Below are 15077 nucleotides of genomic sequence, written 5' to 3'. Positions count from 1 at the left end.
ACACACATTCTATGTGTATATATCTATTCTATTCTAACCTGTCAGTGTGATTTTACTGTACACCGCGCTGAATTACCGGCTTTTCAAAGGACTCCGGTGCGTAAAAATCAGACAGAACTCGCATGGTGCGAGTGCTGTGCGATTTTTTTCTCGCACCCATTGACTTGCATTGGCGAGTCTCGTCCGAGAATCGCAGCAATACGCAGCATGCTGCGATTTTTTTCTCAGCCGATCCAGATTTTTCTCAGTCCGATTTCGGCTGAGAAAAAAATCGCAAATGAAAAGACACCTATTAAATAACGTTGGTCAGAGTGCAATCCGATTTTTTATCGGATTGCACGCATCCGTTTTCCTCGCAAGTGGAAAGGGACCCTAAGGGTCCCTTTCCACTTGCGAGATAAAAAACGGTCCGTAATCTGGACCGAAAAAACGGATGGAACGTATGCGATTTTCATGCGAGTGTCATGCGAGTACAATGCGATTTTTAATCGCATCATCCGTTTTTTATAATCGCATCATCCGTATGACATCCGTATTACTGTCCGATTTGTACGCACCGGTGTCCTTTGAAAAGCCGGCAATTCAGCGCGGTGTACAGTAAAATCACACTGACAGGTTAGAATAGAGTAGATATATACACATAGAATAGGTATATATACATATATATATGTCAGTGAGACACCTATATATGTATATTTATATTTAATGCAGCGCTAGATAGCATAAAAGCCGCTAATTCAATTGCCGGCTTTTAATTTCTCCTTCACAAACCCGACATGATATGAGACATGGTTTACATACAGTAAACCATCTCATATCCCCTTTTTTTTTGCATATTCCACACTACTAATGTTAGTAGTGTGTACGTGCAAAATTTGGGTGCTGTAGCTATTAAATTTAAGGGTTAACTCGCGGAAAAAATTGGCGTGGGCTCCCGCGCAATTTTCTCCGCCAGAGCGGTAAAGCCAGTGACTGAGGGCAGATATTAATAGCCAGGAGAGGGTCCATGGTTATTGGCCCCCCCGTGGCTAAAAACATCTGCCCCCAGCCACCCCAGAAAAGGCACATCTGGAAGATGCGCCTATTCTGGCACTTGGCCACTCTCTTCCCACTCCCTGTAGCGGTGGGATATGGGGTAATGAAGGGTTAATGCCACCTTGCTATTGTAAGGTGACATTAAGCCAGATTAATAATGGAGAGGCGTCAATTATGTCACCTATCCATTATTAATCCAATTGTAGGAAAGGGTTAAAAAACACACACACACATGATTACAAAGTAGTTTAATGAAATAAAGACAGCGGTTGTTGTAATAATTTATTGCTCTCTCAATCCATCAGCAACACCCTCGCTTGGCAACATAATAAACGCACAAGATACATACCCTCAGATGTCAGATCACGTCCCACGATGTAATCCATCTGAAGGGGTTAACTAATATTACAGGCAGGAGCCCTGCTAAATGCAGCTGTGTGCTCCTGCTTGTAATTCCCCGGCGAATGAATGAAATGTAGGTCATTGACCTACATTTCCTTCAGTCGCGGTGATGCGCCCCCTGGTGGATGTCCTCATATGACCTGGAGCGTGGGAAAAAGTTCCCAGGCTGCAGTTTATGAGAACATCCACCAGAGGGCGCATCACCGCGACTCAATGTAAGTACAGATCCTGCTTTCCTTTCAGCACCCGGGGGATTACAGGCACCAGTGAGTGGTTTATCGCAGCTCTGCCTGTAATATTAGTTAACCCCTTCAGATGGATTACCTCGTGGGACATGATCGGACATCAGAAGGTATGTATCTTGTGCGGTTATTATTTTGCCAAGCGAGGGTTTCCTGATGGATTGAGAGAACAATAAATTATTACAACAACCGCTGTGTTTATTTCATTAAACTACTTTTAAATCATGTGTGTGTTTTTTAACCCTTTCCTACAATTGGATTAATAATGGATAGATGTCATAATTGACGCCTCTCCATTATTAATCTGGCTTAATGTCACCTTACAATACCAAGGTGGCATTAACCCTTCATTACCCCATATCCCACCGCTACAGGGAGTGGGAAGAGAGTGGCCAAGTGCCAGAATAGGCGCATCTTCCAGATGTGCCTTTTCTGGGGTGGCTGGGGGCAGATGTTTTTAGCCACGGGGGGGCCAATAACCATGGACCCTCTCCTGGCTATTAATATCTGCCCTCAGTCACTGGCTTTACCACTCTGGCGGAGAAAATTGCGCGGGAGCCCACGCCAATTTTTTCCGCCATTTAACCCTTTATTTCAGCAGCTACAGCGCTGAAATTTTGCACATACACGCTACTAACATTAGTAATGTGGAATATGCAAAAAAAAAGGGGGATATGAGATGGTTTACTGTATGTAACCATGTCTCATATCCTGTCGGGTTTGTGCAGGAGAAATGAGAAGCCGGCAATTGAATTAGCGGCTTTAATGCTATCTAGTGCTGCATTAAATATAAATATACATATATAGATGTCTCACTGACATATATATATGTATATAGACACATTCTATGTGTATATATCTAGTCTATTCTAACCTGTCAGTGTGATTTTACTGTACACCGCGCTGAATTACCGGCTTTTCAAAGGTCACCGGTGCGTAAAAATCGGACAGAACTCGCATGGTGCGAGTGCTGTGCGATTTTTTTCTCGCACCCATTGACTTGCATTGGCGAGTCTCGTCCGAGAATCGCAGCAATACGCAGCATGCTGCGATTTTTTTCTCAGCCGATCCAGATTTTTCTCAGTCCGATTTCGGCTGAGAAAAAAATCGCAAATCAAAAGACACCTATTAACTAACATTGGTCCGAGTGCAATCCGATTTTTTATCGGATTGCACGCATCCGTTTTCCTCGCAAGTGGAAAGGGACCCTTAGGCAAGAAATCCCGCTTATTAAACCTGACAGGGCACACCTGTGAAGTGAAAACCATTCCCGGTGACTACCTCTTGAAGCTCATCAAGAGAATGCCAAGAGTGTGCAAAGCAGTCATCAAAGCAAAAAGTGGCTACTTTGAAGAACCTAGAATATAAGACATATTTTCAGTTGTTTCACACTTTTTTGTTAGGTATATAATTCCACATGTTTTAATTCATAGTGTTAATGCCTTCAGTGTGAATGTACAATTTTCATAGTTATGAAAATACAGAAAAATCTTTAAATGAGGTGTGTCCAAACTTTTGGCCTGTACTGTATATATTTTTATAGTTTTTATTAAGTTTTTTTTTTTTTTACATTGTCCCAGGATGGGATATCAACTTTACACTGAAAGATCGCTAATCTAATACTCTGCTATGCTTCTGCATTGCACAGTGTGATAAGGTATGTGGGGCATCATTCTGTCTATGTTCATATTTTTACTGATTTTAGTAGTGTCGTCTTGTTGCTCTGTATCACTGTGTATCTCCTCTAATGTGACCACACAGCATTCAGTGTTAATTATCCAGACATCTGATAATGTGTTGGTTGACCATTGTGTGGTTCCCTGTGGATTGCTGACCTAAGGGTACTGTCACACAGTACCATTTTGATCGCTACGACGGTACGATTCGTGACGTTCTAGCGATATCGTTACGATATCGCAGTGTCTGACACGCAGCAGCGATCAGGGATCCTGCTGAGAATCGTACGTTGTAGCAGATCGTGTGGAACTTTCTTTCGTCGCTTGATCACCCGCTGACATCGCTGGTTCGTTGTGTGTGACAGCGATCCAGCGATGTGTTCGCTTGTAACCAGGGTAAACATCGGGTAACTAAGCGCAGGGCCGCGCTTAGTAACCCGATGTTTACCGTGGTTACCAGCGTAAACGTAAAAAAACAAACAGTACATACTTACATTCCGGTGTCTGTCCTCCGGCTCTCAGCTTCTCTCCACTGTGTGAGCGTCTGCCAGCCGGAAAGCGAGCACAGCGGTGACGTCTGACGTCACCGCTGTGCTTGCCGGCTATGGCGCTTACACAGTGGAGAGAAGCAGAATGCCGGGGACAGACACCGGAATGTAAGTATGTACTGTTTGTTTTTTTTACGTTTACGCTGGTAACCACGGTAAACATCGGGTTACTAAGCGCGGCCCTGCGCTTAGTTACCCGATGTTTACCCTGGTTACCGGGGACTTCGGCATCGCTCCAGCGCCGTGATTGCAACGTGTGACCGCAGTCTACGACGCTGGAGCGATAATCATACGATCGCTGCGACGTCACGGATCGTGCCGTCGTAGCGATCAAAATGGTACTGTGTGACAGTACCCTAAGGAGCAGAGGACAAACTATATTAATTAAATCCTCAAACAATGTGAGATGAGCCCCTGCCACTTCCCCCCTGACCTGTGGAGGATGACCTGAAACACAAATGTGGGTATAAAGAGGAAATTTCTATCCTTCTGAGGAGAGAGACAAGTAAGATCATGTGTGGGATGCTGAGGCTATGGCAAGTACCCCAGAGACTTGGAGAAATCTGGATTGCCCTGGAAATGCTGCTGGAAGAGCCTATACGGAGAAGTATATGGAGCCATATCGATCTCTAAGTGGAGGATTGTGACTCCTCTCCTGCTTATCCGTGTTCCTGGACTATTTTATCCTGTGTGTGGTGGACTGTTTTATGGACCTTTCGGTTTGCATGTAATGAAGGTTCTTGGGGCTGTTCACTCATCTCTCGCTCTGTTGATTGTTCAATCCCGGAGTAGGACCCTGTGACACAGAGCATTAGATAAAGTCTCATATGCAGGGAGTAGGCATGTCAGCTCCTGAACCGAGCATGAACTGACAGGCCATCATCCCTTGGTGACCCCGTGGCCATCTTTTGGCCCAGGGTCACCATGGAGACCATCGACACAACACGATCTCAATCTTGTTGTGCTGATGGAAGCACAGAAACAGCTCCCTCGCTCTGCAATGTCGCTGTCACTATTGATAACGGCATCAGAAGAGTCCAACGCCCATGATCGGAGGTAGCATCGATCGTGGGCGTTGCTGCAGGGTGTCCGCTCTCATATAGCGCTCAAACTCGCATTTGATCGTGGCAGCGCTCAGCGTGAGCCCCGAGCGATCATCATGCCTTATATATACACACACATCGCATGCCGGGAACGGTTTAAATATTCTTTTTTATGTTTTATTACTTTTTTTTTTTGTGGAACTATTTTTTTTAACACTTACTCCTAAGCCAAGTCCCAGAAAAAGTGTAAAAACATAAAAGCATCTCCTGTAAAGAATGAAGAGGGCACCACATTATGTACGTCTTCATTCATTGGCTGCTTATGTGATTTTGGTGGCTACTGATGCAGAGCGCAGCAATGAAAAGAGAGGAGTTTGTCATCAGCAGCTGCATGATACATAGGCAAAGACCAAGAGGATAAAGCTCACTTAATTATACCGCTAATGTGTCATTTTGGTTGCTGTCTATGCAGAGCCGCCAATGACAAACTTGTCATTCCTAAAACATGCACAATGAGCAAAACTGAGGACCTTAGAGGACCTCTGGATCTGTCCCGTGGCCAAAATTCAACCCCAAGTATAAAGTAATGAGATCACTGGAAAAATAATGAATTAAATACATAAATAATTTATCGCTCATTAGTTCTTTCACCCACTTGTTTTCGTTCTTCCTCTTCATCAACGCCTGGGCGAAGTACGAGAGCCGCACGGTAATCTGTGTTATATGCTGGCGCCGGCCCAGCGCGGTAAGACTCCTTCATTAAGCGATTACACACCTGAGACAAAGAATTCAAGGAAAATACTTCAGCACAGAGAACATGCAAGATTTCCCAGACTTAGCGGAGGAGTCGTTTATGAAGATTATATACTATAACATGCATATTGGATTGCAAGTAGAAAAAAAAAAATAGGAAAATCGACAGTTCGCTCTGCTGGTGATACACGGAGCAAAGCATGGGTTGGTCCTGTTTACAACAGTATGAAGAAAAGCTGTTCCTGCACACAGCCACATTGGAAAAATTATATATTTATCCATTAAAGTCCATCAGTACAAAACACTGGATCCTAATGAATAGGATAAACCATTCTTAATATACATTCTTGTTCGTCTGGTGGAACAAGTACATTAGAATAGATGTGGCCACATGCACCATTATGTGGGGCTTCACCTGCTGCTACAATCTTGTAGTGATCCCTTCCACACTGCGCAGTTTTCAGGGATTGCTGCGTGTTTCCAATAAATCACAACAGCAACCAAGAAAGACAATTACAAGAGGTCAGAGCAGCTCACCATGAGTGAATGCACCTGTATCAGGTCTCTCAAAGTAAGAGATGCGTATGACATTTTATATGGAAACAGAGGGTCATATATAAACTCCAGTGCTGACATGTGCCCGGACTGTGGACTCACAGATTTTACAGATGGTATGGCATTTTCTTTCTCTAAAAGATGCCTCTGTGATTCATGAGGAAGCAGCTCCACAGGAAGGTCATGATATCCCCGCAGAGAGATCTCGTCCTCCTCAGCAATACTGCTGCATAACACTGGTGATCTCCGGGACACTGGATTCTGGGGAAACACAAGGAACTGTTTAATATCTCTGTGCATGGCAGATTACCGCCAGACTATGACACTAATCTGATCCAAAAATTAGCAGTGTCAATTTAAGTTTCGTCCTGGCGTGATTGTCACATCATTGGCGCCTCCTGAGAAGAGCAATAACTGCACTGAGCATAGACAAAAAAGACAACATTGATTTCAATGGTGCATCCAGGGCTGCCATGTGTTGTAGATCCTGTATATCAATATACAATCATGGCCGAAAGTGTTGCAACCCATGAAATTGTTCCAGAAAATTAAGTATCGCTCCCAGAAAATATTTGCGATTGCACATGTTTGTTTGCTCTGTGTGTATTTGACAAGACAACAGAGAAAAAAAAGCAAATTGGACATAATTTCACACAAAACCCCCAAAATGGGCTGGACAAAATTGTTGGCACAGTCAACTTAATATTTGGTTGCACCCTTTGAAACAAATAATTGCAATTAATTGCTTCCTCTAACCATTGACAAGCTTCTTACACTTCTCAGCTGGAATTTTGGACGACCCTTCTTACAAACTGCTCCCGGTCTCTCATATGTGAAGGCGCCTTTCCCCCAACAGCAATTTTAAGATATTGCCACAGATGATCACTGGGATTTAGACCGGGACTCATTGCTGCCACCTCAGAACTCTACAGCACTGTTTCCATCCATTTCTGTGGGATCCTTGAAATATGTTTGTCCTGCTGGAAGACCCATGACGCAAACCCAGCTTTCTTACACTGGGCACTACATTGCCACTCAAAATCTGTTAGTGATCTTCAGATGTCATGATGCTTTACACACAATCAAGGCCCCCAGTGCCAGAGGCTGCAAAGCAACCCCAAAAATTCTGTGAACCTCCACCATATCTGACTGTAGGTACTGTGTTCTTTTCTTTGTAGGGCTCATTCTATTTTCAGTAAACAGAAGACTGATGTGCTTTACAAAAAAAATCTCTATTTTGGTCTCATCTGTCCTCAAAATGCTTTCTCAGAAGGACTTTGGCTTACTCACGTACATTTTGGCACACTGCAGTCTAGCTTTTTTCCTCTCTGTGTCAGCAGTGGGGTCCTCCTGGGTCTCCTGCCACAGCGTTTTATTCACATGTAGACGGATAGTTTTCTCTGACATTGATGCACCCTGAGCCTGAAGGATGGCTTGAATTTCTTCAGACCTTGACTGGGGCTTATCCACCATCCGGACTATACTGCGTTGCAACTTAACATCAATTTTTCTCTGCCGTCCAGGGAGATTAGCTACAGTGCCATGGCTTTTAAACTTCTTGATTATGTTGCGCACCGTGGACAAAGGAACGTCAAGAACTCTGGAGATGGACTTGTAACCTTGAGATTGTTGATATTATTCACCAATTTTTGTTCTCAAGTCCGCAGACAGTTCTCTTCTCTTTCTGTTCTCCATGCTTAGCGTGGCATATACGGAAACACAATGTAAAGATTGAGTCAACTTCTCCCCTTCTCATCTGGTTTCATGTGTGATTTTCATATTGCCCACACCTGTTACTTGCCACAGGTGAGTGTGAACAAGCGTCACATGCTTGAACAAAGTTGTTAACCCACAATTTTGAAAAGGTGGCAAAAATTTTGTCCACACTATTTTTGGGGTTTTGTGTGAAATTACGTCCAATTTGACTTTTTTTCCTCCGTTTTTTTTTTTTTTGTGTTGTTCCAATACACACACAGGGAATAAAAGTGCAATTGCAATAATTTTCTGAGAGAAATACTCTATTTTTTGTACATGAAAGATATATATCTTGGTACCGTGTTAGCCAGTAGATAGAACAATATTTAGAATTGAGAGTCCTCAGTGGTTGATACCTTTTAATGGCTAACTGAAAAGATGGTAACAAATTGCAAGCTTTCGAGACTACACAGGTCTCTTCATCAGGCAAAGACTAAAAGAAATTCTGAAGATTCACATATTTATGCACAACATAGCACAGAAAAAAAGGAAAAACCATGGATAAGACAGGTGACATGAATCAGAATTACCATGAGTGATAAACAGTTATGTCCATAAATATTGAGCCAGTTCTTAGATAAGGAATGTTTTATTGTCCTCTGATTGGGTCTGTTTCTGTTGTGATGACCCCTCATAGTCTGAGGGGCAAGGTCCTTAGTTGATGTAAAAAGACATAAATCCATGCGACACATTCATTCCTGCAGTGTCTCTGTCAAAGGTCGTCATCAGTTTATATTCCCAGACTCTTCTGTCTCTCTTAGATTTGAAGCTACCTTTTAACACAAGTAATTTCATGTCCATAATGTTATGATTTGGGAGACAAAAATGTATTGCCACAGGTAGATCCATTCTTTTTTCTCTTATTGTGTGGCGGTGAGAATTCATTCTTGTTCTAAGCTTTTGCCCTGTCTCCCCCACATACAGACCCCCAGTTGGACATTTAGTACAAATAATTAGGTACACCACATTAGAAGTGACGCAGCTGAAAGTACCTGGTATCTTGTAGTCCTGATGTGAATTAGGGATCTTTATCTTATCCGTGGTCATTATAAATGGACAGGCTTTACATTTTTTCTGATTGCAAGGAAAGGTACCTGCAGCTGTTGGAGAGGACAGGGAGCTCTTGACAATGATGCTTCTTAGATTTGGGGGCTGCCTAAAACACAGTAGTGGGGGGTCTGGAAAAATGGATTGTAAGCGGGCATCTTTTTGTAGTAAAGGTTGTAATTTCCGTGCAGCTCCCCTTAGCACCTCCAGATTTGGATTGTAGGTAACTACTAGAGGTACCTGGTTATTTTCTTCTTTAGCTTTGTAATGTAGCAGGTGATTCCTTGATATTCTGGTGGCTCTTGTAATCTGGTTTTCAATTGTTCTTGGATAGTAGCCCTGATTCAAAAAGGTCTTTCTGAGGCGACCAAGGTGTTCATCCCTATCCATTGGGTTGGAACATATACGATTGTATCTGACGGCTTGGCTGTAGGCAATAGTTTTTTATGTGTTTTGGATGGAAACTGTCCCATTTAAGGTATGTTGGACGGTCGATTGGCTTCTGATACAGGGATGTCTCTATTTTATTGTTCTGCAGCTTAATGATGGTGTCCAAAAAGTTAATTTCAGTGCAGGAGTAGTTGAGTGTCAAGTTGATGGTAGGATGAAATTGATTAAACTGTTCATGGAACGTCTTTAGATGTGGCTCAGACTCCATCCAGATGATTAAAATGTCATCAAATGTACGCCAGAGGCCTGATGGGACATGAGGACAAAAAGTCGCTTTCAAGCTTGGCCATGAATAGATTTGCATACTGTAGGGCCATTTTACTTCCCATTGCTGTGCCAGTCTCCTGTAAATAGATCTTCTTGTCAAATTCAAAGTAATTGTGGGTGAGGATGAATTTTATAAGTTTCACCACAGAATGTGCATCAGTCCCTTTTACATTCCCTTTTACAGTCTTTTTACATCAACTAAGGACCTTGCCCCTCAGACTATGAGGGGTCATCACAACAGAAACAGACCCAATCAGAGGACAATAAAACATTCCTTATCTAAGAACTGGCCCAATATTTATGGACATAACTGTTTATCACTCATGGTAATTCTGATTCATGTCACCTGTCTTATCCATGGTTTTTCCTTTTTTTTTTCTGTGCTATGTTGTGCATAAATATGTGAATCTTCAGAATTTCTTTTAGTCTTTGCCTGATGAAGAGACCTGTGTAGTCTCGAAAGCTTGCAATTTGTTACCATCTTTTCAGTTAGCCATTAAAAGGTATCAACCACTGAGGACTCTCAATTCTAAATATTTGTCTATTTTTTGTAACAATTTTAAGGGTGCCAACACTTTCAGCCATGACTGTATGTGTATAGGGTATATACGTTTATTCAACTACCAAAAATCGTTTTGTTTTTTCATTTTTTCTTCACCATTTCCAAGAAAAGTCATTGATTTTGCAATATTCTCCTCCATGTTTTATTGCAGGTTGAAAAGCCAATATTTTTTATGTTGCTTAACCGATTACTAGAATAAAGATTTACAATCCGGATGCAATGCCATCAATCATGAATTTGGGTCTTGTTGTTCTTACAAGTAGCAGTTTGCAACTTGTAATTATCTCGCCCTTTGAATGGTATAAAGCAATCGGCCATAACTGAATAGCGAGGACTCACATCTCTGGTGGGGGAAACCTTCCAGAGGCCACCAGGCAGCGTTAACTCCTCGGCCTCCACCGTCTTCAGAGCAGCCAACCTGCCGCGCACCTGTCGCATGGTATTTTTGAGCTGTTGTGAAACACAGATGAGGTTAATAGTGACTTACACTAATCAAAAAAATCATATTAATACCGCAGCCCACGATGCGTTTTAAGCTTAACATCTGGATCCTGTCTGACAGTCTGGTCACAGGTTTTCTATGAGGTTGTCAGACATCAGTCCTTAGCAACTAATCCCAGATGGCCCTCACTGGCAGCAGCTGATCTCCTGCGGTAAGAAAGGATCAGGCATGCTGAAATCCAATATGCCCAATGCTTGCTCCCAACACCATTGACATCCAAGGTCAAGGAGAGCCAGGATACATTAGATGAACAATCCTGCAGAAAACAGGTGGCGGAGCCAAATTTCATCTAAAGTCTATAGTTATATATTATGCGGTTTCCAATAATATGGGTGTATAGGAATGGTGGTTACTGGAACATTTTACTGATCTCCAAGTGTAGAAATACTGAACAACTTCCCCAGAAGCCCGGGTCGGGACGTTATCCATCCATGATTTAGGTTTCTGACCGTACTGTGCCCACACCCTGTACCGAGGACCATACACCACAATGGGGTAAGACCTTGGCACAAGTGTGGGTGCGCATCCAGCCAAATCCACGGTCCGATCACCGATGTGAAGTGTACGGAAGAAACGCTTCATTACATAATACATCACTGTCAGACAGTCTCCGTACTGAGCATTACCCCGAACACATGAGAACATAGGATGGGCCACAAGAGATAACCTTTATGGCGGTATTATTAATCAGGGCTGTCCATAGGATTTATACAAGAAAACGTTGATTACAGGTAGGACTGACAGTCTATGAGGAGAATGGAAGTCCTGACACTCCAACAACTGGTGCAGTCACGTAAAGGAAGGGTCAGGCATGTTGGATTGCAGCATACCCAAACCTTCTGTTCTCAGCTTATATTACCGTTGGGGGCCAGATGGCAAAAACATAACATTATAACTCAGCGTTGGAAGAAGCAGCTGTAACAGCTGGAGGTTTGCTACAATGTATCAGTGTAGGTAACAGCCATTAGCCCAGAGGACATGATGATTTATTAACTCAGAGGACAGTATTACAACCTGCTGATATGAACAAGGATGTTTCCATTTTTTGACATCTAGCAGAGATTTTTTAAAGCAGGGAATGATTGACAAGCCCCGATACCCATCTTTGAAGATTAGGTACCGTGTGATCACTCAGCCCCAACCGCCGCGGTTCCCTCTCCCCCTTCATGTTATGGATGAGTCATATTTGTAGTAATCATCCTCATCATAGTTTATACAACAGTGTAAAGTGAGAGGTCAGCTTTGACGCAATTGCTGGAATAATATTATAGTTATTAAGCAGCAATTACATCCAAACCTTAAAGTAACAGCGTACCCCGACACCTCTTCTGACATATCACGAGCCACTGGTGGGGGTACAGGAATCTGCGGAGGGGCTGCTGAATTGCATTTTGTGGACACCAGAAAAAAACAGTAACAAAATGAGTTGCTTACCGCAGATGCAGAGAACCATCAGGAGATACTTACTGCTTTAGCATGCTCCAAGAATAACTTATTTCCATCCCACTCCTTCAGATCATCCTCAGAGTCATCGCTGATCCTCTGAGCGGACACCCAGCGCTTGTGGGGGCTGCAGATGGCGACTTCTGTATTGCGGTAAGTGCAAGTGTTTCTTTTTGGGGTAAAATGCATGGCGGCATCTGAGGACTGTGTGACGATGATTCCCTCCCTTGTAATCTGCAGGACAGAAGAAAGGCTGTAGCATAATAAATTAGTGTATGAAATCCGTAGAGAGGCTGTGATGCAGGCCAAGCCTGTCTCATCAATCCTTTAGTCTTATAATCTGTAGGGTGACCTGACAGGTGAACATGCCAAGCACAGAGAATGACGACTGCACCCCATTGAGTCCTCAAAATCTCACCTCACAAGACCCCACAGTACAGTCATGTTTAGATTTAATGAAGCCCCTATTTTTCTATGCACGGTGCCTGATCCACGGGCAGCAAGAATCAGACATTGGCTGCGTTATTGCAGCTGTGTATGTTACTTGGGATCGCTGCTACGATTCACGGAAAACACACTATGAAGAGTCGGTCATGGACTACACGTTTCGGACCGTGTGTCTGAGGCAGGTAGCTAATGCTTTGCCCCAGCTAATTTAACAAGACTGGCATGTCTGTGTGTGTCTATAAGGGAGTGACATGCGCTGCCGCTGGTCAGCCTCGGACTGGTCAGCCATGACACACAGTCCGCGGCCGGCATGTCAAACCATGTTTTCTCTGAGAGAACGCAGCGTTCCAGACTAAAACATTCACTATTAAATGTTCGATTCCTACTGCCTGTGGCTCGTACAGCATGGATGAGATGATGACAGCTACTCTTCATCTAACACAAGGTCTTGTGACATTACCACACAATGGATGCAAGGTCACCGTGGATTATTAAACACATAAGATCAGTCTGTTGCCCTGGAGAAACATAGGACTTTGCGTGTTTTCCTCTCCTGCCTGCACGCACATACATGGGGGCAGGTGAGGACCTGCGGCAGGGGGACTCATACCACATCGTAGGATTTCTGGAGCTGATGCTGCTTGCACTGTTTGGCATGCTGATTAACCCTTCGCTTCACCTCCCCTTGAAAGCGAATCAGTCTCTGCTCCTTCTCCCTCTGGTACTGGATCAGCTGGTCTTCAATTTGCTGAGCAGGGACCTGAACCAAGAGAAACAAGAGGTTAGGCGGGCCCCATGAGGAACACACTGGTATCTCCTGCCATCTAGTGGCTGTACCTGGAACTACAGAGTCAGGAGCTTCAGACCTGAACTCCCCTAGACATTCCTGCTTATTCAGTCCCTGCCCCGATGCATCGCCTTCTATGAAGTGTCTCAGTGTCCATTCAGTCATCTTTAGGATGTGACCTGACCTTCTGTATTATAGGAGCACAGTTCGCTGACTCCTAATAGCAACCAGCAGAATTGTGAATGAAGCTCTGGAGTAGAAGAAACTCCTGGACTCCATTGGTGTCAACATGGCAAATCACATTTGGTTGCATTTCTCCATTCAAGGATAATAGATGTCATTCTGCCTGTTCAGTAGTTTTGCTTTGAGGGTCCGGACCCCGAGATGCCCAGCATCAAAGGAAGGGGCAAAAGCAGTGCACAAACCTGAAGCTGCTGCCGCTCTGCTTGTGGATAAGCAGAGTGCTTCCTTAGAGCGATGATCGGAGGCTCAGCGCACCCTGCTGATAAACCTCCTAAGTATAACATCTAATGTTTTATAAGTTCTATTACCTCATAAAATACGGATATCCCCCCGACTAATAGAAATCGCTGCCGTTCATTACATACAGTGGCCATATGAGATTGATTCCGACCCTCACCGATGTCACGTCCTTCCATAGATCAAGAGCAGCACAATCTGTGACAACAGGCCAGGAATTCAGTAAAAATTCGAAGTCCTTTTTCTAACTGGATCATTTTCAGGGTAAAGATATGGAGGGGTTGTACCAAGTTTGGAAGCGATACCCTATCCACAGGACTGCCGGGAACCCCACAGAACAGCGCAACAGCAACAGTGTGCACATTGCAACCATTTGTCAGTCAGCAGCCGCATATAGTGACTGCAGGCTTTTAATCTGAGACTGGAAAATCCCTTTAAGGAATGTGCAGACTGTATATACTAAGGTTATATGTGCACAGCGTGCGAATGTCAGCAGCACGTCCCATACATGCGAAAAGATGTGTCATCGATGGTGCGATCAGCTGACACCCGAGTGTCTGGTCGCTGCTATGTTCACAGTGATGGTCGGCACTAGGTCTCCTATGAAGGTTTCTTTGTGTGATTAATCCTTTATGCAAGTAGGATGATACAGTTGCAATGGTGATCATACAGCGCCAAGCGACAGGTACTATTAACTGGATCACTATCCGAGACTCCAAGACTGTATTTATTCTGTCAGATCAGGAGGGAAATCCTAAGTACAGGAGCAAAAACTGGGGGACAGACCCCCTGTAACTGCCCCAGGCTGTGTTCATCTTTTTTGTGCAAAAAATCCTCTGTTTTCTGTCCACGTAAAGTGCAAGCGATTTAATTTAATCTCCCGACTGACGCTGCTGAACTGTGCGCTTTTAATGCAGAAAACTTACTCACACAGCTCATTTTTGCAGCTTTTTTTCCTGCAGGAACAATGCAGGCATTGGCAGGAAACAGCTTTTTACATACATTAATGAACATTTTAGTTGAATAAGTGAAAAGGCGTGAAACAATTGACAGAGTAGAAAACTGTATTGATGGTTCACAAAA

General features: G+C 43.6%; 1 protein-coding gene across 2 annotated transcripts in view; it reads right to left on the bottom strand.

The window, feature by feature from the left end:
- The window catches only part of CCDC15 (coiled-coil domain containing 15), a 37939-nt gene that overhangs the window by 19388 nt on the left and 3474 nt on the right, over positions 1-15077 (bottom strand). For both annotated transcript variants that reach the window (XM_077249519.1, XM_077249518.1), the window contains exons 2-6: positions 13338-13487; positions 12305-12514; positions 10675-10785; positions 6357-6515; positions 5602-5721 (exon numbers count right to left, since the gene is read on the bottom strand). In XM_077249519.1, coding sequence (XP_077105634.1) covers positions 5602-5721; positions 6357-6515; positions 10675-10785; positions 12305-12514; positions 13338-13487 — 750 coding nt within the window. The remainder of the gene's footprint in view (positions 1-5601; positions 5722-6356; positions 6516-10674; positions 10786-12304; positions 12515-13337; positions 13488-15077) is intronic.

The sequence above is a fragment of the Ranitomeya variabilis genome, chromosome 4 (assembly GCF_051348905.1).
Source record: "Ranitomeya variabilis isolate aRanVar5 chromosome 4, aRanVar5.hap1, whole genome shotgun sequence".
NCBI classification, from domain to species: Eukaryota; Metazoa; Chordata; class Amphibia; order Anura; family Dendrobatidae; genus Ranitomeya; species Ranitomeya variabilis.
This window is presented reverse-complemented; position numbering and strand designations above follow the sequence as displayed.